At 40.2% G+C, this 25,401-nt stretch overlaps 2 protein-coding genes across 2 annotated transcripts in view; one reads left to right on the forward strand and one right to left on the reverse strand.

Moving 5' to 3' along the window:
• Nucleotides 1-107: 107 nt before the first annotated feature.
• Nucleotides 108-13,095, reverse strand: pnpla3 (patatin-like phospholipase domain containing 3). The gene is made up of 9 exons (XM_038738564.1): nt 12,672-13,095; nt 11,372-11,604; nt 11,182-11,247; nt 7,757-7,966; nt 4,826-4,886; nt 4,532-4,708; nt 4,278-4,410; nt 4,027-4,134; nt 108-2,061 (listed from the first exon to the last, which is right to left on the reverse strand). Exons 1-9 carry the CDS (start codon nt 13,078-13,080, stop codon nt 1,806-1,808), a joined length of 1,653 nt encoding a protein of 550 aa, XP_038594492.1. The 5' UTR covers nt 13,081-13,095; the 3' UTR covers nt 108-1,805.
• A 2,003-nt stretch (nt 13,096-15,098) lies between these two features.
• sult4a1 (sulfotransferase family 4A, member 1) overlaps nt 15,099-25,401 on the forward strand; it is a 36,400-nt gene continuing 26,097 nt past the window's right edge. Inside the window, 1 exon segment of the mRNA XM_038739201.1 lies at nt 15,099-15,442. Within this exon segment, the coding sequence (XP_038595129.1) occupies nt 15,274-15,442 (169 nt within the window). The 5' untranslated portion in view covers nt 15,099-15,273.

The raw sequence follows: 25,401 nt of genomic DNA on the forward strand, positions 1-25,401 counted from the left end.
ATTAAGTGCTTTCTTAAGGTTTTCATTTACAGTGAAGTAGGCTAGTGAAGGGGACATGGGGTGGGACAGAACACACAATCATTCTTGGATGAGAGAAGATGCTGCAGTATTTTTTTCATTATGTTTACTCTGATAAAGATTTTATTTTCAGGAACAAAGCTTGGGAATTACATTTAAATCAAAGCTTACTACACACACCCATATCTAAAATATCATTTTAAACCTTACCACTGGCAGTTGAGGTAGGTAGATATAGAGGTATTCTGGAAAAGCAGTGTTTGTTTCATGTGATATGTGTTATTGAGGATGAATTTCATCACAATAAGACATTTCTTTGATTTAAACTGAAATCCTCTTTCTTTGAATCTGTGCAGATAATGTGGAATGATTTGAGGTGTGGCTATCTAGGTTGCTGTTGTGGTCGAGTTGCACCGTTTGGTGTTCAAGCTTAAAAGAATTTCACAGCAAATCAAAATAACTTTACATTCAAGTGATACATTACATAAAAGAGATTTACAAGTTGAAGGTCACACCAGTATCACGGCTGCACTCGATGAGCACAGACAGCATCAGTGTTTCATTTTGGCAAGTTCAGCAAAACCTTCCCAACAGCCATCATGGAGATCTGTTGCTGGCTCTAAACACAGGAAGTGGGGCCAAATTAAACTACAAGTAGGTATTGGTCAGTAATGTTAGTGACCAGTCTGATTTGGAAAATTTGTTTTAATAAATAAAGCTCTGTGATGAAGTAAACTGTTATTTCAGTTAAAGGACACTTTACTTTAGTATAACTTGGCTATAACTTTCTATCAGTTAGGACAACAATCTTCTCACAAAGTAATCAGCAGGGCTGAGCGGTAGCAATAGCCACAAAGGGAATACTGTCAAAAACACAAATGGTCAGACTTGTGGATTAAGTGTGTATGTAAAGTATGCTTACAAAAGAGCCAGGCAGACCTCCAATAAGGCTGCCAGAAGTTTCATCATGTCACCTAAAAGCAGTCATATATATCACACAACTAAAAATCAACAGACATGACCAAAAGGACATACAGACGGACACAGTGAGTCACTTGTGAAGACACAATGGACTCTTGATTCAATTAACTGTAATGAAATGAGGAATGAATCCTGCTGCTGTTGAGTACATTTTAAACAAACAGGCTCACGTTCAGTGTTGGGTTACTGTAATAATATTACTTTTCCCAGTAACCAGTAGTGTAAGGGATAACTATTTCCAAAACAGTAATATTAGAGTTACTAATCCAAGTGCACCATCTTTGACGTGAATGCGTGACTGTGCAGCAGGTCAAGGGCAGTTCAAGTCAGCTACCAGTCAAAAAGTTAAAGGAAGAATGAAGAACAAGGGAGAGAGGTGTTCTTTCTATTGCGTCCGAGTCAAAGATACAAAGTGAAAGTAATATAGTAACGTAATGGTAACATAACTGGTCACCCAATAATAAGTAAAGTAATATTATTACTTTTTTTAAGTGAGTAATAAGTAAAAAGTAACTTATTACAATTCCAGATTAACCTGCCCAACACTGCTGACGTTAGACTGGAAAACCAGACACATATAAAACAGGTCATAGTCCTGAGTTAGTTGCGATGCTGTCTTCCAGAGCACTCATTAAAATATAACACGCTTGGTGCTGCCTTGAGTGTTCCGAGTCAGAGATTAATGTGTTTCCTTAAACCATTCACACACTGCTCCTTTGTCAAATTTTTACAATCACTTGACCAACTCCTTGCAGCGAGAGTGGACATTTGACCACATCACTCCTGAAGTGCATGTCTGAACCACTTCACTGCTGTGCATGGCTGTGAGGTTCATCCTGCGAGCCGACAAAGAAGCAGACTTGTTGTGGAGAGGAGGAGGTGATGTGAGGATGATGGTGGGAGAAGGATGAGGAGGGGGAAGAGGATGCAGATTTGAGGGTCTCCCCGTAGCTGCCGTGGAGGTCCAGGGAGGAAAGGGCAGGCGGGTTGTCTCTCTGCATGGCTCTGTCACACTCTGTGGGTAGAGGTGGCGCGCTCAAGCATTTCCTCAGGTACGGCTCGCTGTAATGTCAGTTACAAGGATGTTTAGAAGTTTGTTTCACTCATTTAAAACAAGAGTAGTGCATAGAAGCAACAGGCAATAAAGTTCGAAGGTTATTCGTCCACTGAATGTCTGGGCCACCGAGAGCCACGCTTCCGGTCTCAGTATGCTTCAAAGTCACTTGGTTGTAACATGTCGTCTAACTATGTCTAAAAACAAAAGTACAAGGTACAAAGCCTGCAATCACAGAAGGGTGATGAGTTTACTAGTTTTTTTTGCAAATGAAGGTTTAAGGTCAAGAAATCACTTAATTTGTATATGTATTTATTTTGGCATTTGGTCAGAAGTGATTGATCTCTGACCAAATGCCCCTCTCTCTTAAATATGTAATGCCTTGAACTCACTACAGGTTGTTTTAGGCCTTCCTTTCATTTGAAAGTGTTCTAATTTCAAGTTGACTCTAAGTGATTATGTTCCCGTATTACTGTGTGATCAAACATACTGTATGTAGAGGCTTAAAGGTCCAGTGTGTAATATTAGGATCTATTGACAGAAATGCAATATAATATAAACACCTATCTTTTCAGTGGTGTATAAAGAACCTTACAAAATGAAATGTTTTTATTACTTTAGAATGAGTCATTTCTATCTACTGTACATACACCGCGTGTCCTGCTTACACGGAAGTCACCATGTTGCGCCGCCATGTTTCTACAGTGGCCCAAACGGACAAACTGCTCTACAGAGTGCGTTTCGTCACTACGTTGAATAAATAGAGGAAGAAGAGTGTGGCTTTCCCCAAATGGAAGGCGCTGATGCAGGTCAAATGTTTTCAAAGCGATGCTGACGTTCTTGGAATGTTTTGAAAACTATTTTTATCAAGAATTGTTTATCTTTTGCTCAAATGACATACATTTGTACACCCAGCACTTATTACTTAAAATACTTTCAAGTCAGACTGACAGGATCAATGTCACACAATCTGACCCCTTATGTCAACTATTAGAACTGTGTGGGAACAGGACCTATATTAGAATTTTTCATGGAACTTTCCACCACATCAAAGAGGTAAATACTATGCTTTTTACTACATTTATATGACGGCTTTAGTTACTAGATACCTCACAAATTAATATTTTGGAGATAAAACCCATAAAGAGCATAAAATATGATGATTGTTATAAAATAAACTACTAGTTAAATTAACTAGTCTATACTAGTACAGCTGAAACGATGACTCGGTTAATTAACTGAAAATCAATTTTGATAATTGTCATTTTTCCTGTAGAAACATTTGATGGTTCAGCTCCTCACATGTGAAGATCTGCTGATTGTAATAACTGTAATGTCTGTTAGTAACGTTGAGCTTTGGACTGTTGGTTGGACATAACGTGTTGTGAAAGTGTCACTCTGGGCTCTGGGTAACTGTGACGGCACAATCTTTACAAACTAAACAATCAATCGATTCATGGAGGAAATAATCAGCAGACTGATCCAGAATTAAAAGAATCATTAGCACAGTTGAGAATGAGCTCCAGCTCAACAACTACAGCAGCAACATCCTGCTTTACATTGATGAGGAGGAATAATAATCTGAGAGAATATATAATAGTACAACATTTAACTGCTTTAATGCTTTGAGGACATTTTCCTGATTATATTCCTAGACCATTATTCAAATACAGTGTGATCCCTGATTAGATCGACCACTGAATGATGGTAGGTAGGTGAGGTACGTCATTTCATATACAACTTACATGGTTTGTAATTTGTGTTGTGTGTGTGAAGTTGGATGCCTGGGGTCAGTTACCAGGAAAAGCATACCTTTTATAAAATGCTTTTTTGTACAGTTCCACATTGGTATTCAATAAATAAACCTTTAAGAGAAAAAGAATTACTCTGATTCCAAAGACGAAGCACCTGTTCAATGGACATGGAGTGAATGACTGTATGACTGATGCACTGAATAGAAAATCATCCGTCACCTCATGGAGTTGGCTGGTACTCCTTTCCAGGCCTGTCGGTACACGTCACCTGCCACCCCAAACAGCCAGCGCACATCAGCTGGCACTTCTGGGATCCACTCCACAAACCTGGAGCAGAGCAGAAATTATATTATATGAACACTAAACTCGTGTTTAATACTGAAACGGGCAACTTGGTCATGGATCTGACTCTTGCTTCAAGATGCCTTTGCTTAACGAAAGATATTTTCATTGTTTAGACGCATACTCACCTCTGGGCCACAGAGTATGCGGACTGCACAGGAAGTGTGCATGGCATGAGCATGTAGGAGGCCACTCTCACTGGCAGCATCTCAGACACCTTGGCGTACAAACCGGGTTTGTCTTGGCAGGCCTCACAGAACACTGACAGAACATAGAGGACCAGGACAGTTTAAAGAGGACTTCCGAGCTATTCTAAAATTACTAAACTTGGGTCAAATGTAGCTTCATTCTAAAGCCACTAGAGTATGGGATGACACCACACCTTTCTTGATGGACGTAGGCAGAGCGATCTGTTCATCCAGCCACCAGTGCTGTTTACGCAGCAGGCGCAGCCTCCGGAGCACCCACTCCTGTGTGCTTTCCTTTTGCTTGCAGCAGCAGTCGGGCAGGCTCTCCGGCAGGGCGGGGCCCGAGGTTGGGCGCTCCAGCATCAGCAGATCTGGCAACACAAAATGACACACAGTCTAAAGGTCAAGCTAGAGGCTGATAGGGATGCATCATAACTAGGTATGATTATTTGAGAGTCTCCATGATAACACAGCAGTAGAATACTCACCGTTCTCTTCAAGGAAGCGCAGAGCATCCTTATAACCGCTCTGACACATCTCAGCCAGAACCTGTGGAGAGGAAGACAGTACTTTATTGATTAATTGATCAATGACATAAATTGTCCATGAGATGCTCCTCAGTTTATTTTACTGTTATAATAAAGAACTGGAGTTATTTTTTTGTTGGATTTTTGACAGGCCAGTAAGGCTGTCATTCTCTCCCCTCACACTTTTTTTTATGTCTTTCAGACTGATTAGATTAACTGTTATACAGTATGATGAAACCAAAACATGTTTGTTTCACAATAAAGCTGGTCTTTATGTTATGTGTTGTCAGAGTTTTGAGCCTTTAGGGCTGCCATTCTCCCATAAAGCATCTCCTCATCACTGTCAGGTGAGCAATTTTATATATATTATAAGAACTCAATAATAACAACAGCTTAGCTATAGCCTGGCTAAAGCAGGGGAAACAGCTAGCTTGGCACTGTCCAAAGTTCAACAAACATCTCTAAAGCTCACTGATAAACATGTTGTATCATGTTCGTTTAAACTATACACAAACAGAAATGTAGAAACATTGTGGGTTTTTATGGAGCGTTGCACTCTGCTATTTCAGACTCTGCTAAGCTAACTGCATCCTGGCTCTAGCTCCGAGTGTTGGTCCACTCCTCTTCAATGGCTGTGCGAAGTTGCAATCAGGAGCATACATAGAGTTACTGCCTCAAGCAGATATAGGTAGACTGTTTTTCATGTGGTGTGGAACAGAGAAGCAGAGTTGGAAATATGGGGGAGCTGAGGGAGGCTTGGCTCCTCTGAAAGCCACATATGAGAAACTTGAGTTATTTAGTGCCCCTAGTTTCTTTTTGTATAAATGTATATTTTTCTGTATATTTAGGTTCCTGAATAAAATAATAGGCTGATGGTAAAGAGGCTGAAGGTGAAGGTGATCTGATGGTGCAGTGAATAAGACACATGCCTTTGGTGTGAGAGCCCCGGGTTTAAATCCACTGTGGGACACCAATGTGTCCCTGAGCAAGACCCTTAACCCCTAGTTGCTCCTGAGGCGTGCGACCTCTGACATATATAGCAATTGTAAGTCGCTTTGGATAAAAGCGTCAGCTTAATGAATGAATGGTTGTAAACGTGCATAACAATATCTGATCATTTGTGTCTAACAAACGCAATGCTGTCTGAAACATAGGGTTCCCAGAAAGCTGCGGTGTAACACTGTGGAGAGGTAATTCCTCCTCCATGGAATGTGGTGCCACATGCACCCAATTACATAATCATGGGATCCAGAAGGCATAACACTCTTACACGTGAGGAGCCACACTATAAAGAACACAGCAAACAGCTCTACCCCAACAAGGTCAAAGCTCACGTCATCTAAAAGGTCACCTGTCAATCATCACAGCGGCAGGGAATAACATCGGATGCTACAGCCTGTCAGTGATGGATAAAGGGAGAAAAGGAAGATTAAGCAGTGCATCTCTAAACTAGAAGCTATAAGCAAGTAGAGTACCATCAGAGTAAACTGTGTCAATATCTGTTTTCTAATTAACAATAAATGTAGGAACTTTTATTAAAGAAAACTTGTTCTGTAAATAGTTCTCTTACTACTGTGATCAAAAATGTTGCTCTGAAGCTCAATTCTGAGGGTGCTCTGTAAATATTTTCTTTATAAACAACTGATCAACCCATATCAATTTCATGCTAAAATGATTTTCCAGTTAGTCCCGTCTACAGATGGTCATTGCTACTCGATACCTTTATGGTATCGACCGAAATAGCCCAGTATCGAGTAGAATCCAAACGTCTCTTTTCCTCCTCCTCTCTTATTCAAATATAAAAAAATTCACAAGCTGTAGTCTTTCCCCGTATAATACTACTCGTCAGGATGAACTAATCAGCATGAGGAGGATAGATAAGCTTGCCTGTCCATACCAACAATAAAAAAAATAATAGCCTACCAATTAACTACTATGACTTGCATTTTATGCAAGGTATTGATTGAAGTAGTCTATTGGTATCATTATCACTTTAAGGGTACTGGTTTCGGTACTGGTATTGTAAAATTGTAAACAATACCCAACCCTAGTCCCTTCCAAGTCCAGTTTAAACCTGGCCCCATCCCAAGTATGGATACAGATACAGATCATGTATTGACTGAATGGGTACAGATGAAATGGTGTACTCGCACATCACAGGACCACTATGATAAGAAAGGAGTTGTAGGAGAGATTGTGAAAGTTATTCTGAGTTTATCTTTGTGTTGGAACAATGAATATATTTTCAGTTCAGTTATGCTGTCCATAAACTCCAACAATCCAACAATCTAGGTGTTAGATAATGTCCACGACACTAGGCACTTGTGGCGGAAAGCCAAGAGCAACTTGACCGCAATGCCAAAGAGCCAGGCTTGTTAGTATGGCAGTCACAGCGCATACTCAACCGTAGTGACAGTGGTCCGTCACAATGCTAAACACTATATAGACTACTGTATGTAACTGACTTGGTGAACAGTGGCCACTAAGGTAAGCTTAATGTTCAATTCCCCCCACAAGCTAGTCACTCACTTTGTTTTCACATTTGGTGCGGGCAGTTTTGGGTCTGATTTGGACGTCCATTTTCTGTGAGTTCATTACAGAGATTCCTTTTACAAAAACATATTGATTGGTGCTGCTTTAAATGGACTTGAAGTGTGCATTGTATCGCTGTGATTTAGGGAAACATAATTACCAGATCAGGTTTAAAATAGACTTGACCTTTAGATGGGAGTTTAAGCACATTCAGTCTTATAAACCACACCTGTTGATTATTGTCTCCAACAAGTACACTTGCAATTTTGCACATTGCACATCACATTTTTGTTATCATCAACTGCACCTTCTAAATCATAAACAAACAGAATGCCCCTCTGATGCAGAAGCATTACCCACCTTGGGTTCTGGAGGAAACAGAGCCCTGCTGAGGCGGTACATGTTTCCCACGTTCATCTGGATGCTGGTGTTGGTGAAGCGCAGCTCGTGGAAGCTGGGGGAATTGTCCCGGGGACAGATGTCACTCTCGCCAGCAAAGGGAGAGATAGTGATGGTGTTCTTCAACTCAGACTGCGGCAGGTTGTCGCTGATCCCGCCGTCCACGTAACGCTAAGGACAGAAAAAAATAATGTATGTAACTACTTTCATTCAACAGTTGAAGTCTCTTTAACTTACAATATTTTCCCTCACTGCACTAACGTGAAGCTGTGTCATCACAGAACAGGTTTACTGGAACATATGGGATATTGTTCTTGGCTGCTATACCATGATAACTGTACATTGCGTTGTGCTCCTAACACATTTTCAAAATTAAAAACCCAACCATCTTGTCAGTCAATTTTTAGACTTTACCCATGTATTTATGTATGTAAATGCTCCTGTTGCACTTCAGATTTAACCTCGGGAACGTTGGAAAATGAAAGGAGGGCTTTCTTGTTTAAAGCGCTTAAAATGTCATGGAACTGGAAGTGCCAGTTGTAAAATCATTTGGCTTGGCAGAGATGCTGCCAGTGGACTAAACGGGTGGAAAATCTATCCTCTCTGTTAGGAACTGCCAGCCTGACAGAATATAGGTCAGTGAGTAAATGGAGGTCAGGATCATTATGTCAGATGCTGAGTAACAACAAATTGCAATACAGAAATGCCATAGATATGTCTGATGTAGTTTAGAAACAGAGACACAATTACATAGCTTGTCCATAAAAGAGCACTGACAAAAGTATTTTTATCAGCCATACTGGAAATGAAATACAGTATGTCAACAATTATTGAATAGGTTGGAAATTTGGTATGCACATTTATGTTCACCACAGGATGAATTGTTGGTGATACCTTTCATTTAGCACTAAATTCAGCTCAAAATATAAATGTGTCTAATACTTTGGTACTACATTAAACTAGCTAGCTGTATCAGTGACATTTTAACTGAAGTATGATTCAGTGCACAGGCTGATATCCTTTGTCTTTTCAAAGCCTAGCATCAAGAGATCAGGTGCCTTTTATCCATGTTAGCAGCATGACTAGGAATTTTGGTGAACAGAATGTTTTGAACAAACAAACAACACTTGCTGAAATACAGGATCTCTTAAAGTCCAGGGGTTTATAACTGAATTAGATGAATTCATTTTTATTTATATTTGAGATAAAAAGGTGCCACATGCACATTTAAAGAGGTTTCTTCCCCAAACAAAGAATCCAAAGAGGGAGGAAGACTAAATCACGCCTGCATGTGTGCTGACTCAGCAGCGATGATATTCCATGAGAAAAGTTGATCTACAGAAGAACCATATCTGAAAGCAGCACAGAATGCCTTACTGTTTTATATAATGTTAAGAGTTTTAGATTATGAATTGTCAACTGCCACTTCAATTTGTGTTTCCCTTTACGAAAATAAAAATGCAATGCAGGAAAGAATGCAGGAAATGAAGTGTTTAACGCTCAAAATGTTATGGGGGAGGACCCCCACAGCCCCAGTTATGTTTCCCCTCCAATGCTGAAACAAAACCTGCGCCCTTGACTTATAAAGAACTTGAAGAACTTTTGGTAACGTTATATGTCACGGGTCCTGCAACTTCTCAACAATTTCCTAGGATGTTTTTCTGTGAAAAGCAGATATTAGTTCATATTAGAGGGAAAACAGACCCAATATTCACACTGCAAGTATCAACTAACTTGAGTTCTGAAGAAAAGTTACACAGATGTTACACAGTTTAGTAGGTTTTAGAAGTACTTGTTGTATTCCAGAAGAATTTCTTTTAAACAACTGCTAAAATCCTAATCTCATGAAATTTAAATTCAAGCAACTATGAATTCCTTCTTGGAAACAGCAAATCTGTTATGTATAATCATAATTTATACTCTAAAAGACTCTTGAGGTTGCACTACAATTAATTGGAATGAATGAATTTAAAGTGTGCCAATTGAACACTGTCTCCATTTTCCCTAGTATTAACTCTAAATTACATAAACCTTCTAAGAATTTTCATATCAGTTCCCTTCTAGGAAATGATCAGAAAATGATGTGGAACCGCAAAATAAAGAGTTACTGAACTGTCTGAAGTTTGATTTTTGAGAAATACACTGGCTGTTTCTCCACAGCACTATTCGTCCACAAGATGTCATGCCTCAAGTTAACACACTGCACTGGGCTCTGAGCCAGCAGAAAGCACACAATGTCCAGAATGCACAGAACGCCTGCAGACACATTATGTGCATTCAGACAGCTCCATATTATGTACAACAGTTCAAGTCAATCCAGCAGCAGCTTAGTGGACTCAAAAGACTCAAAAAACATAGCCCTCAAAAAGCAACAGGCTCTATTCAGGGTGGACAGACGTCTACACTGGGATGTCCTTTTAACCCCTGATATAACTACACTACACTTACTGTACCATTTAAATGTATTTATATATACTGTAAATTAAAGTATTTAATTACTTCATTCATTGAATTGTTTTATAATACTTCATGTTATCTGGTTGTTTACTTTTATCTTTCCTGATTGTGAAGCAGTTGACCTTTGTATGTTGTTACTATTTTGACATTTCAGCTGCTTTCAGAGGATACACTTCAACTAACAGTTCAACTGTAATCAGCCCTTTTGCTTAAGTCATTGCAGAGACTAATGTAATCAGTCAGAACTGAGACCTCAACTCATTTCAGTGCTTACATTGAACTTCCTGTTCTGGTCATTACGTTCATTCAAATGTTCCAATTTGAAGCTGGATTTCTTATTATATTTCATGTCATCCTGATAATTACTTTTATTTGACTTGATTGTGAAGCACTTGACCTTTGTATTTAGTTATTACTATATAACGTCATCTGGATCCAATCTGCCTGATTTAGTTATGATTCGTAACCTGGCAAGAGAAGATAGGAAGTAAAACTGAAACCCAGCTCTGTCTATCTGCATTACATAACTGTCAAAGTCCACCACTAACAGCTGATAAGTCAAAGTGAAGGCAACACTGCTATCAGAAACTACAGAATCACAGTTCTTTTTCTAATGTGACTGATCATGTTTATTTGTAAAGGAAAACTAAAGGATCTCATAGCAGTTTTAACATGTATTTTGCCTGTTTCATTTTCAGTGCAGTATCTCCCATTCCTATTTTCAGGTTTTTAGTAACTTATTAGTAACTTATTTTAGCCAATGGGTACATGCTTCCCAATGTATAGTTTTGATCACGTGTGATGAAGCAAACAACGATTTAGGAGATGTAAAAATTGTGAAATATGATTTTGTACAAAAGATTGTGCATCCCAAAAGAGGAAACCAAAGCTAAACCTTAATGAGTAGTGTTTCTACCACATGCACCTACCACTCCTCTGAAGGATGGAGGAATCAGCCCACAGTAGATGGGAATGAAACAGCTGCAGATCAACGCCTGTGGACAGAGCGCAGGATTAAAACAGAGGATATTTATTTAATTCACCAAACTTTATTGCAATAGAGGCCCAATAAAGGCTTCTCCAGATTTATAGGATAACCATGTCACCACCTGCCCACACCTGGATAAGTTCCTCTTTGGAGCTAAACTCAGACACCAGCACGTTCTCCCCGTTAGACACCTTGGTCAGCGAAATACACAGTCGCCCCGAGGCCAGGACATGTGCGTCAGAGGGCAGGTCACGATTAAGGCCAGACTTTAGCACCTTGATCAGGTTGAAGGTAGGGTGAAGGGGGCCCAAGTTCCTCTTCCTGGCCTCTTTAGCCACCTCGATCACATCTTCACAGCATTTAGCTAAAAATTTGAAGAAAACGGTTTAGTTTAGGCTCAAGAGATGGGACTTTGAGGCTATACCTCTACCCTTGCAGGTATATGACCTGCAAACAAAAACACATTTCTGCAACTGGATCAATATTCACTAGAGCTACCAGGAGTCAGTGACCAACAGTGACCTAGGTGAGCCCTCTTCCGAGTACTGAGCCCGTGCTGAGGTCGCTGCAGCCAGTTGACAGTGACACAAAAGGTCGATCTGCATTCTCACGCGTTTACTCTACTGATGCCTGGCCTTGGGATTGCTTATTCACAAGAGAGAAAGTAACTCACAGTGGCTACAGCAAGAGCAGGCATGTTCTCTTACGATCAAATGGTTCCACGCCACTGTTTTCCATTTAAATGCGTTGCCATTGTATGCCTGTTATACATACTGTCTATAGGCCTACTTTAAATATGACGGTGACTGATTATGTCATATGATATGCTGCATCTACCAACACTTTGTTTACACTGCTTTGAACACTGTAAGTATAATTATGGCCTAATAATTGGGCTCAACAGTGAATTTCAATTTATATTTAACTGAATGAATTTATATAGCAAGAAGAACTTACTGTATATAAACCTATATTCACATGCATTTATTTTGATGTAAAATAATATATTTCAAAACTTTAGTTTAGTTTAATTAGTCTACTATACGTTACTAACATTCACATTACATAATGTTTTGGCTGCGAAATCCCTCTTTTTCAGGAGAAATTTATATAATGGTAAATGGTATAATGACAAATATATTTTGGGTCAGTTTCAACAAAACGTTACTGAATTCTACTAATATTTAATAACAGTTTACTCACACCAATAACTCAACTGAAAGGAGGTGAACCCATATTTGTATATTTACACGGTATATATTTATATTAGCTACACTGATATCAGTGTAGTTCAACATGTTTGAAATTCCTGCAGCAGGCATTAAAAACGATATCAATAACAAAAATAATACAGGACTTCCGGTGTCCTCCGCATTCTGCGTCAAGTGTGCAGAAAGCTCCAGGCCACCGAGCCACAGCGGCGCGTCTTACCCAGAGATGCCTGGGTGGCGAGCACCGAGGCGGTCAGAGCCCCGGCAGAGGCCCCGTACAGCTTGGTGGCCCCTTTGACGAGGTAGGGCGCTTTCTCCAGCAGGCAGCTGGAAACTCCAATATGGTAAATCCCCAGGAACCCGCACCCTGCGAAGGACAGGTTCCAGCCGCGGTTTAGGTCAAACATGGCGGGGCATGCCCCGGCTGGGGAACCGTGAGAGCGGAGTGTGCTGCTGCGGAGAGGGGGGCGCACAGCTGTCACCCTGCCCGGCCGACAGAAGCGGACTGCACTCCGCATATTGAGCTCTGGCTGTACAGGGAAGCGCGGGGAGGTCGCACTGCTAATGTTGCCTTCAGGTGCTGTCAGAATTATTAGAACGCTGACGTGAAAGTTGCTGGCTACTTCCATAGATAGACGATAGGATGTAGATTTTATAAAAGCCTTAGAGAAAACTACAAGTTCGCCAAAATGTCTGACAACGTGCCATGAATCAGATCGTAATGCCGTAATGTTATTTACAAACCATAAGATTCACGAGGAACAGTAAAGGCAACATGTGTTGCTGAGAACATGATTGGATTAATGCACGTATATCGTTTCTGGTTCTACACAAGAGCCAATCAACAGCAAGTGGGAAAGGCGACTGGCTGTGACGTCACGCCACCAAAAAAACCGCTGTAATCCCCCCACCCCTTTTAAAAGGAGAGAATAATGAATACCTAAGCATCACTAGCCAATATCTACAAAATTGGATTGACAGGAATGTCATTTTTCTGTCAGACTTACTAAATGACGAAGCTCAACTTCTCAGTTACGAGGCATTTCTTAAATCTAAGCTGTTTCCCCAAAGCTATCCCCAAAGAAATCCTCCAACTTATGAAATGCCATTTTGAAACACAAGAAGTAGCCTACAGGAATCCAAACCTACCGTCTTCATTAATGGAATAGATATCGTTAATAACAAATGTAAAAATGTAAGGAACTTTCTCTGCAGCAAAAGAAAAATAACTCCCCGGGGGAAATATGTATGGAATTCCAAGTTCTCGAATATCCACTGGGAAACAACATGGCTTCTCCCATATGAATTTGATATACAAACAAATTGAAAGAAATGCATTTCAAACTTAACGTCTACCCTACTAACAAATTGTTGTCAAAATTTGTGGAAACTGATGATAAATATAAATTCTGTAAAGATGAAGTTAAGATGATTCAACATTTATTCTTTGAATTTCGGTACACATTGGAATTCTGGAAAAAATTGAGGACTATTTTATAACTCAAACCAATCAGTCAATGAAACTAGAAGCCAAGTAATATTAAAACAAAAATTTGTTAGATTGTTAACTTATTAATTTTATTAGGTAAGTACCACCTCCATAAGACCAGGTTCTCAGTGTCCTGGCCATCATTTGAATCCTTTAGAATAGAAATCAGAAGGTATATTGAGTCTATCCATTCTATAATAAATGTCCATCCATCCATCATCAACCCCTTATCCTGCGTACAGGGTTGCGGGGGGCTGGAGCCAGTCCCAGCTGGCATCGGGCGAAAGGCGGGGTACACCCTGGACAGTCTATAATAAATGTGCTTATAAAAATAGAATCTTGATCCTGCTGCCTACAGTTTTAAGCCATTATTTTATTTCTTGCACTTTATTTATTTCTTTTTTGATATCTATTCATTTGTTTCATTTACTTTATACCTATGTTTCTATTTATTCACTGATATATAGCCTAGTAGAATTTATTTCCTTGTATCCCTTTGTTGACTTTCTCATGTTTGACTTTTGTCATAATGCGATGTTTTTTTTGCTTTTATGAAGGAAAGTGAACTTATGTGATATACCGCCTGTTATGAAGCATAATTCTGTTACTATGCTGTGAACTAAACATAATAAAGTTGAAAAAAACAAACAAAATAAACTGTAACATTGTAAGCATTGTGGTATATGACTGGTAAACTGTATGCATCATCATGAAGAGCTTACTCACAGCGGTAACCATTTTAAAATATAACTTTGTGTTGTACATAGGTGCTGTGTTATAAATACAATGGGACTAATGGGACTATAGACTTTTGCATTATATAACTCATAATACCTTATAAGCTGTACATGACATGAAGTTATACGCCTTACTTGTATTATACCAGCATGATACTTAATAAATATCAGATACACTATATGAGCCGACAAAGCAATAGAATATTACAGGCCTGTACAGTGGAGCATGAGGCTCATAGGACTGTTACATCACATATAGGATTATTACAGCAGCCATATGGTAATATTTTGTACTGGAGCGTGTATTTCTGTGTAATGGGAAACATGTTTCCTCTGCGGGCACGCGCATCCTCGACCCGGCGAGAGTGGTCCTGATGCTGGGACTCGCGCGCATTACATCACTTCTCACCCGCGTGATTGGCTGTAGGTCAACTTTCCGCCTGCCGCGCAGCATCCACCGCGAGCTACAGCATCCCGAAGCGAGCGGCAGCTCATCCTCACCATCAACCTCATCTTTGATTTCATTAAAAAAAAAACTGTTCGCGTAGGTGTTCGCGGGCGTTTTCTTTTTCTTGCACTGGCGGCTCATTTCGAGGATGGCCGAGAGCGAGGCAGACACGCCGAGCACGCCGATTGAGTTTGAGAGCAAATATTTCGAGTTTGATGGAGTGCGGCTGCCGCCCTTCTGCAGAGGGAAGATGGAGGAGATCGCCAACTTCTCCCTCCGAAGTAGCGACATATGGATTGTCACCTACCCAAAGTCAGGTAAACGAGCCTCTGCGTCACCCTCTGCACAGTGCTGGCCGTGTGTCAGATTTGGGCTGCAGTGGTGACTGCAGGCTTCCCTTGTGACTATTAAACATATAGAATATAAGTCAAACACAGAGCGAGCACGGTTACTGCGTGTATTTGCCTAGTTGTTGGTTCGTTTATCGCAACGGCAGGCCACAGCCATTAAAGTTGTAATCACAGTTATCTAATGTAGCCTCCTCTAACGTCTCTGTTACGTGCAGCAGGAAGTAATTCTAGGCCTCTAGTAGACAGGAGCCAGCGTATATGTCATAATCAGATGCCCATAAACTGAGCGCTATCACACACAGATGGAAGTTGGTGTTTACGTGCATCTTCGGAATGCCATTGCGCAGCACTGCTGCAGACTGGATGCCGTGCGCGGTGCCCTGCTGTGCACTGGGTGGGTCCGGTCATGTGACGGCTGGTGGGCAGCTGGAGCTCGCTGGATGTGCATGCAGAAGGGCAGAGGGAGATTGATTATAGTGGTGGGAATTATATTTCTTGTGGATTAGCATCTCAGCAGCAAAAGGACACCTGTACTGTTGTCATCATCAAATGGAATCAACAGGAAACTTGATGGCAATTTCATCACATGGCCTTTCTAATTAAAGAAATTATAGGCCTATGATAATACAAGTGCCCTAAACACTCTGGCCATGGCCATGGTTTTCAAGTCTCTGGTACAATGATAACCTATTCACAGTCACTGACAACCAGCCCAAACATAGAGGGTTTAATGAGTGAAAGTACAGTGTACAACTTTATTAGAACAATCAATAATACTTGAGTTCAGTTGCATGAATGAATTGTGTATTTGTATGCAGATGTTATAGATTGGATAGCAGAGGTTTGCTGCATCATACTGCAGTACACATTCTGTTACATGAAAGAGAAAGCAGTAGAGCCAAACTCTCCTGTGTGTAAGACCTGGCCTTAGAGACTAGCTGGAGAACATAGTGGAGCATTTGGCAGCTAAAGAGCCAGATATTCCCCCAGTAGCTGGTGGAGCTAAAAGTAGTATATACTGTACTGACATTCACTGGGTGGCCAGAAAATTGACTTCAAATAAATGCTAGTGTTGCTCTGTGTCTGCTCGATGAGTAAGCAAGCCATTGTTTGCTAACACAGTGCAGTTAGGTATACCAGTGCTGTGTTTACAGCTTGTTCTGCTGCATCAACATGGCCAAAAAATTTAATTTTCTTTGTAATTCTGAGGTATACTGCGCTAGTATTTTTTGATTAAGTTCACATAAAATTATTGAGGAAAAGGTTTAGTAATATTTGTTAATGTATTGGTATAATTTTGATCATTTTGATTTAGCTCAGTGCTAAAAAGAAGTCTAGCTGATGTGGGAATTATACTTCTGCAAAGATAAATGTCTTTGTAAAGCTACACAGATAAGCTATTATGGGTAACTGAAGGTTGCAGAGGCAAATCTCAACAATACGTTGTGTGGTGCTGGGTGTCAAACAACATTGGCTAATACAACTTGCTGCTGGGAGACAATTTAGAAATAGAACACTGTAAGTTAACTGTACACACTCATGTTACACCCAAAAATATTATAAAAACAGAAACACAAATGTTTCCCAAGAAAACGGAATACATTTGAACTAAATCCAGTGCGATGCTTAGACTTACTAGAAGTGCCCATATTAACAAACATCAGGATCACAGCCAGATTATGAAATGGCCGAAGAGTCAGAGGAAACTCACATCCACTCCCACAAAAGACATTTCTAGGGAACGATGGTCTGGTATCAAACGTCTGTTAAGGTCACCAGGGCTAACAGTAGGAAACACATCAGTCTGGGCACATGCACCAAGCACACTGGCTTTGTTTGTCACAGCCAACTCTGGAATATTTCCTCACATTTGTAGACAAAAACAATGACGGCCTGATTTGAACTTGATGTTTTTTCTGGCTTTCAAATTAGCACACAGCTGGAATCTCACATGCTCTGTAGCTTTCTGCACCATAATGTTATTGGGTGCAAACCCTGTAAATCTTCATCTTTGGCATTGTTGATTGCTGTTGGATGGAGACAAATGTGTCTTGTGCTGGACACCTGGAAATCAGAAGACCCGTGTCCACCAAGCTGTAAACAAGGCAGTTTGTCTTCATTTAAAGGTGCCGTAGAATGGAAAATTGAGTTCAGTACATGGAACTGACATACTGTGAGTCTCAATCACCATTGTTTTCTCCTTCATATGTAAATTTCGCACATGTAGAAGATCCCAGAAAAAAGGGCCATTGCCAACCAATGCTAGTTTTGATGTAACATCTGGGATCATTAATATTTACGCCCCCAAAGTTTACATATACCAGCCCCAGTCCTGAGAAGCGGTCATACAAGCTCATCGAGCAAGAGCTGGTTCAGTATGTCTCAGAAAGTGCTTTTACAGTTCTGAAGGAAAGGGAAATATTTTTTGGTTTTCCCTCTGATGTCCTCTGACTGCTCTGCCTCAGCTATGTGATTTGTAAAGTTTCCAGATGAACAGATAGCTTTACTTCAGTTGCTAGCATCTGCTAACAGATGCTAGCAACTGATCAACTGGCTCTGAACACCGGTCCAAAGCTTCTGTACTAATGTTAGATGTGTAAACACCAACACACCACTGGAGCACCAAGCTTCCAGTCCAGGCAGAATCAGCAATGGGACGGCAGTTAAATACCAGACAATATTTTCTCCATTAAATCTGATCCAGTTTCAACAAAACCAGTTCTAAAGTTGTGTTTTTGTACAGTAATCAGTGAGGCCTAGTCTCACATTGCAGGCCGTGATTCAGCGTGGTGCAGCTAGTTGGCCAATCAGAAGCAAGTGGGTTTTCAGGGAGGGGGTCTTAAAGAGACAGGAGGTAAAACAGAGTGTTCATACAGAGGGTGAAAAAAGAGGCTGAAGCAGAGGACAGTATGATAAAAATAATGTGCTCTTTGAACATTAAAAGCATGAGAACATTTTCTAGTAGAAATCCCAAATGCAAGGATAAACCTGAAGCTGAGTATTCTACATCACCTTTAACATAGGGTGACCAGACGTCCCCGTTTTTCAGGGACAGTCCCCGGTTTTGGTGGCCTGTCCCCGTCTGGAGCTGTCCCCAGAAATGTCCCCGTTTTTATCTGTGCGTTAATCATAGACTGTATAAGGTGTTAACAGACCTAAAATCAGATTTTACGTGGCCAGAAAGACTGGACAGCAGAGCAAACGAAAAGTGACGGTCCGCCGAAATCTAATTACCGTGCAGTATGTTAAAGCTGTATCACCTGTATCAGCTGTATCGTCTATTTATGACTACAGCTGCATCTGGGTCAAACAGACATAACGTGCAAATAAGCATCACTTTATGTCCGTGGTAATGGAAAAGGTATGTGTTTTGTGATACTTACGTTTCCTTTTAACGTAATAATCACAGTTGTGGCCAAATAAGCGTTTGCAGTTTATAACGTAACCAAACATGACATTTATGTGATTATAGGGATTAATAGAAGCCTGTTGTTACCGATGGAATATGAACATGACTTACTGCTGAGTTATATATATAAAATAAAGACATGATCTTTTTTGCAACTATCCTTATGACTCTACATTATTTAACTTGCTGTGTACCACCCAATCCAGTCCTTTTTACCTTTTAAAATACCTTTAAATGGCCAAAACAACACATAAAATGTAGTATTCTACTTGACAGAAAGTGACTACAGCCTCTACTTATTGACTGAAAGGTAGTTTCTGCCCTGAAATGACTTGATTTCATTCATGAGGGTTATATTTAACAGATTATGAAACCGCAATTATACCACTTTTTTACATCATATATAATAACATATTTTTTATGACATACTGACCACCAAACCAAAAATTTCCCCAGTTTTGATTTCAGAAATCTGGTCACCATACTTTAACAGTGAAAAGAGTGATATGTTATTTATATCCAAAGAACTCTGCTGTTTCTTGCGCACATGAGAGAAGCAGTCAAAAGTAGCCTGAAGCTCCCCCTCCCTTCCGTTTCATTCCCCCTGCTCTGTGTTGTTGTATCTGTCCTCATCTGTTGCAGAGTGAAATAAAGCGCATGGTAAGCCACATGGTTGGGATGCTGCAAAGCTGTGATGCCATTGGCTCACATGTGACAATTCTGGCCAACAGGACTTGGAAGAACATACAAACATAGGGGGTAAGAGTGTGGGGTTGCTCTACAGTTTATGATGGCAGCACATTTATGACATCGGCCATATGCTCAATCATGAATCTCTGCTGGCGATAGACCTCTGCATGCACACACACACACACACACACACACAGAAGAACAGACAGATGATACAGCACAGCTGCTCTGGCTGTGTGTGCAGTGCAGTGTGCACTGCTGTGCAAAATACAAATGATGCACATTTAAAGAGGCACTCCACCGATTTCAATGCGCATGTGTGGGAGTGTTGTTCTTTATTTAATCTTTCTCAGTTCCCCAATACTAAATTGCTGAAGTGCCCCTTTAAACAATATGATGAGGTTGTCAAACCACAGAGGTGTGTGATCTCACTGGGAGGCTACGAACATTGTCCATCCATCCATCATCAACCGCTTGCGTACAGGGTCGCGGGGGGGCTGGAGCCAATCCCAGCAGACATCGGGCGCAAGGCAGGGTACACCCTGGACAGGTCGCCAGTCGAACATTGTCCTCCTTTAAGAATATGTATAGTTCACTATTAACAAGTGAAGGCAAGAGCAGAATGTCACATTTTGCCAAGCGTTAACACAGGAATAAAGGGATTTGGACCCAAGTGCAGAACATACAGGCGGAGCAACTGCTGTTTCTAGTGTTTATTAAGAAATAAATTAAAAGGGTGCACAAGTTTACGGGACTATGAGGCAGGTGAAGATCAAAACCAAGTAAGCAGTCCAAGTCCATAGTCCATAAAGATTTCCAGAACACAGGTAAACGCTTAAGACCGGCAGAGAAAATTGATAAACTCTCAAAGAATGCGAAGACAATCCAATGCTGAACAAAGAAAAGACACAGACATAAATATACAAGAGGGAGGTGACAAACGAGTCGTAGGTGAAAACAATTAGGGAAGAGTAAAGCAATCAAACCAGTTGACAAAGCAGAGAGGGGCCAGAGCAGTGAGCAAAGTGACCAGACACAACGAGAGGAAGATTAAAAGTAAGTAAGTAAAACAGGAAGTAGAGTAAATGACACAACAGCACAGAGACAGGAAGTGTCAGAAAGTGGGATTAGTGAAAACTTTGAGTACTCTGGGGTTCCTGTTTCAGAGACTGAGATCAGATAAACCCTAGATCAGTAACTCTGGCAACTTATGCTGTGAAGCTAACCTCGTTGGGAGGAGGTTTACTTCAACAAACTCTGAGTTTCTCTGGTTCCTCCCCTCCTACAGAGCCTGAAGTAGAAGCTGTTTGAGACTCATATCACTTCCTCATTCACAAGATATCAAAACACATATGGGAACGTATTCATATGCAGAATTTTACGTCTTTAGAAACATCGAAATCCCAGTTAGATATTAGTTTGTTATCCAAACATGATCTTTAACATGACTGCTTGTCACAAACAGAGATGGATCTCTGGGTGAATGCGATGCAGTGTGAAGTACTTTGAGTGGTTGGAAAGACTAGAAAGGCACTATACAAATACAGACAATTTAAATGCAAAATGAGCCCAATTTTTTAATGTAAAATCAACATCTACAAATAGACAGTCAATTTGAATCTAGACACATTTTCTGTGTAAGACACAAATCACCAAAATCCTAATTACTGGGCTGGAGTATGACTTTATAATTACAGGTCCATGAGTAAATTGTCTTATCTCTTTGATTAATATTTTCATCTTCAGTTATTGCCACCGACATTTTCAGTTAACAGCTGAAGAATATAGCCTATTTAAAAATTGAATGTAACATCCACAACATTATTCCAGCACTTATTCATTCATTAAGGAAATTGAGGTCTGGTAAATGCTGAACACATTCATATTTCTAGTGCCACAGGATTCAAATGGAGGCTCTACCTTTATTCACTCATTGCCATGGTGAATTGTAGTATTGGTGTTCCATTGATGATGACTTTTTTTCATTCCTCACGCATGTGCTTCCATCAGGTTCATCAGGAATTGATTTAAGTAACTCTGATCAACTGATCTAGAACCAAATTTCCCATCTCAGGCTTAATCAACTCAGAGCTCAGGGTTAAACTCAGAGTTTATTAAACCTGCTGTCTGAAACAGGGCCCAGGACACAAGAGGAAGGACTAAAAAGGAGGGGGACATATAAATATTCATTTTGGAAACATCTAGCTAATTGATGTTCAGCTCTTCTACATGTCTGTATCAAAATACACTCAATCCAATAGGTACTGTATGTAGACTACATTGGCCTGAACTACATTGCTTATATTCTGGTTTCAGTTTTTCCAGCAGATGCTTTAATCTGCTGCAAGGATTTGCTCCCATTTATCTACAAGAGTATTAGTGAGGTTGAACACTGATGTCGGTCTGTGAGGTCTGGCCCACAGTCAGTGTTTCAATAAACCACAACAAACTGGGAAATCCACTTCTTCATGGAGTTGGCTTTGTGCATGAGGGCATTGTCATGTAAAAAAAGAAAAAGGCCTTCCTTAAACTGTTGAAAGTACACCACCGCCTCAAACAGCAGTGCCATTGATTGGAGCCTAAGGAGCCTAGCCAAACCAATAAAAACAGCCCCAAATCATTAGTCTTTCTCCACCAAACTTTACAGTTAGCATTATACCTTCAGGAATGGAGCATGGTATTCACCAAACCCAGATTCATTATTTGTAACTACAGACAGATTTCCATGAGTCCAAAGGCTTTACACCACCTTAGCCGGTGCTTGCATGGTCGCCTTGTGTGCCGCTGCCATGAAAATCCATGTCATGATGCTCCTGGTGAACACTTTTCTGATGTAACCTCTCTCCTGTACTTTAGCACTTGGGGCCCAAATTATAAAAAATACTTATAATAGATTTTTGATCTTAATTATGATGTAGTATGTATAAGTATTTATATATAAAAACCTTCCTTTGACGTGGAATTGACCATATCTCTGATCAAAGTCTAGAGTTGACTTAAGTGAGGTATTAAGATTTGGGAGGCATTGCGCCCAGGCCTGTGATGAACTTTGCATTAGCTCTATGAACAACGTGATAAGAATTATTACTCCCAAGCTTCGTGTTTGGCTTTGTGTGCCAACCCACTATTTAGGCCACCGAATATGTTGATATGTATTGCCTGGCTTCAGTCTCTTCATTGCCGTGATCTCGTTTTCCACAAAGTTTGCTTTTCTCTTTTGGTTCGTAGCTGTTCCTGACTAAACGCCCATTTGTGCTAGCATTAAGTTAGGTGAAACTGCTGAATGTAAGGCAGGTGCCATCAGTGAGATACAACAATTGCTTTATACAACAATATCAAAATGATGGATGGTGACCTTTGACCCTAGACCCCCAGGACTGAAATATTTTAAGGTCTTCTCTCTTCTAAATTCCTCCTATCTCTGCTCATGCACTAACAATGTAAGTCCACCCCCCCTCCCTGACCAACAATTGGACAATTGCCATAGTTTATATAACAATCATGTAGCAGTCAGGTGTGTATTCAAGACCTCTTTAACAGGTTGTAGTTTTCTCATTGCTGGAGTGTTTTTTTTCAACCCACTCATGTAGCTAACTGGAGTTCAATTAGCTAGCTAGCTGATCAAATCTGGCAGTGACAGTTGTCATTTCAGCTGACGTAATTTGTCAGTAGAAATGACTTTAATCAAGTATCCACAGTTCCAAAAATGAACAGGAATTCTGATGGTAAATCTGCCCTGTTGTCATTGTAAACTACATATGTAAACTTCACTGGACTGACCACACTGGATGTGAGATGTGGAATCATTAACTATGAAATTCGCATTATAGGGGTACCAGGCTGAAGTAGAAGGGGTGTTCATCAGGCATGTGGGAAGACATTTTTGCTTAGGGGTGCTGTACAGTAGATATGCACGCATGACAGACTGTGTGTGGGCACACACATGCAGCATTACTTCATGTTTAAATCTCCCAACACCCTGACAGGATCGGTCAGAATCTAATGTTAATAATGTTCTTCTACACATCTAAAAGGTCTCACACATAGATAGATAGATAGCTTTATTGTCACACATAGTCCAGGTTCATACAGTGAAACTGTTTGGTGTAAAGCAGCCGTCCTCCTGATCAATGCTGAGCTCCATCAGTGCGTCTAAATTGTTTTAGAAACTAAAAGTTTCATTATGTTTCCTCTGCAGGGTTTGCTCTGTCTGTCCTGTCAAGTTTATAACTACAGTTTTTAGTTTTGCTGCATAAATGTCCCAGGGTATTTGCTGTGACATTACTGCACCTGTGGAAGCGGCCATTAAAATGACTGACAGCAGCCTCTCTCTCTAATCATGAAAGTAAATCGTTAAAGAAAACACTCATACATCGACACAATAAAGCAATCACTTGGAAAGTTATAAGGACCGGTAGACGTAGGATAAATCTGAGAAAATAATAATTTGGGTGGGGGGCCGGTGGATGATTTGTGTGTAGGCCAGACATGATTAAGTAAGAGCTAATAACTAACTAATAACTAATGTAAGAGCTGATCCACACATCACACCAACATAGCTCCGTAATCGTGTATAAGTAATCGTGAAAAAACAGTACAAACAGCAGCTGATGTCACATTATTAGGCTGTAATATGAACCACAACATCCTCTGAATTCAGTGAAACCTGCTGTATTTTATTTTGTTGTTTAATAACAATAGTGCCCATTATGTAGTCTGCACATGTCATTTGCACACTGTGTTCCTCCCTGTCAAACCTGCACACTTGGAGTGCATACATACATGTACCAGTGTTCCATCTCGGTTTGAATAAAAACCTACAGAGTACAACTTGGTTTAGACACACCCTGTACTCAGCTAATATCTCTCAGTCCCGGTCTCAGTATTTATGGCTTTGTATCAAACACAACTAAACCCTTTCATGAATGCAAAATACATAGCATAGTAGCATAACTGCTACTAATGAGAAATAAACGTTTTCTTTTAGCTTTTTCTGGAAACTGAGAAAAATGATTTATTTGATTTCAAAGCCAGCATGGTCAGCCTGAGGCCACACATCTTCCTGTAAGTAAGAACATTCTGTCTTGTTCACATTTCATTTCACTTATTAGGATCCCCATTAGCTGTAGCCGAAGCAACAGCTATTCTTCCTGGTTTCCACACAGACACAAAACTCTATACAGTATAGTACACAATTACAGAAAATCACACCCACCAACACAACAAAGACAATACAACCATACACAAACACGATACAATACACTACATAAACCAGCTCTCATCAGTAAAAATCACTTAACAGAACAAACAGAAGAAAATCTATTATCTAGACAGCACTATATAGAGTCTAGATACCACCTAAGCGTCCTTAGATGAAGAAAGCTGCCAGGAGATGTTGTTTCAATGCATTTTAAAGCAAGTTTTACTGTTCTTGTGATGAATATGCTCAGGCAGAGCTTTCCATGCAACCATAGCTCTATACATTACAGTGCTGTTCATCATACTGGGTTTCTCTTTGTGTAGTGTAAATCTACCAGCTCAGTAGCGTGCCTGGTACAGCATGCACATCTGAGCTCCAACATAGCTGTCTCTGTTATACCCTTGTAATTTATGAACTGAAATCTTTTTTATAAAATAAAGAGGGAGTACATGCATTTGTTTTTTGTTTTTTTTTTACCTTTAACCAGGTTCACATCACCCTTTTCTGCAGAACACTGACAAGCTAGCAGGTTGATAGCTTGTTAAAGAACTAGCAATGCTGAGTTAATCAAACTGTGAGAAAACCCTTAGCCACTGCCTTTCTGTCTGCTTAATGAAGCAGTGTCCT

The sequence above is a fragment of the Micropterus salmoides genome, unplaced genomic scaffold (assembly GCF_014851395.1).
Source record: "Micropterus salmoides isolate LMB-PRFRI ecotype aquatic unplaced genomic scaffold, ASM1485139v1 Ms_hic_scaffold_23, whole genome shotgun sequence".
NCBI classification, from domain to species: Eukaryota; Metazoa; Chordata; class Actinopteri; order Centrarchiformes; family Centrarchidae; genus Micropterus; species Micropterus salmoides.

What these genes read in the sequence shown, in the direction of transcription:
- pnpla3 (XM_038738564.1), bottom strand. Translation starts at nt 13,080, where the DNA reads ATGGAAGTAGCCAGCAACTTTCACGTCAGCGTTCTAATAATTCTGACA. An exon ending in CCAAAGAGGAACTTATCCAG is followed by an intron (nt 11,248 to 11,371) that starts GTGTGGGCAGGT and finishes CTCTGTCCACAG; the next exon opens with GCGTTGATCTGCAGCTGTTT. An exon ending in CTCCATCCTTCAGAGGAGTG is followed by an intron (nt 7,967 to 11,181) that starts GTAGGTGCATGT and finishes TTCTGTCCTTAG; the next exon opens with CGTTACGTGGACGGCGGGAT.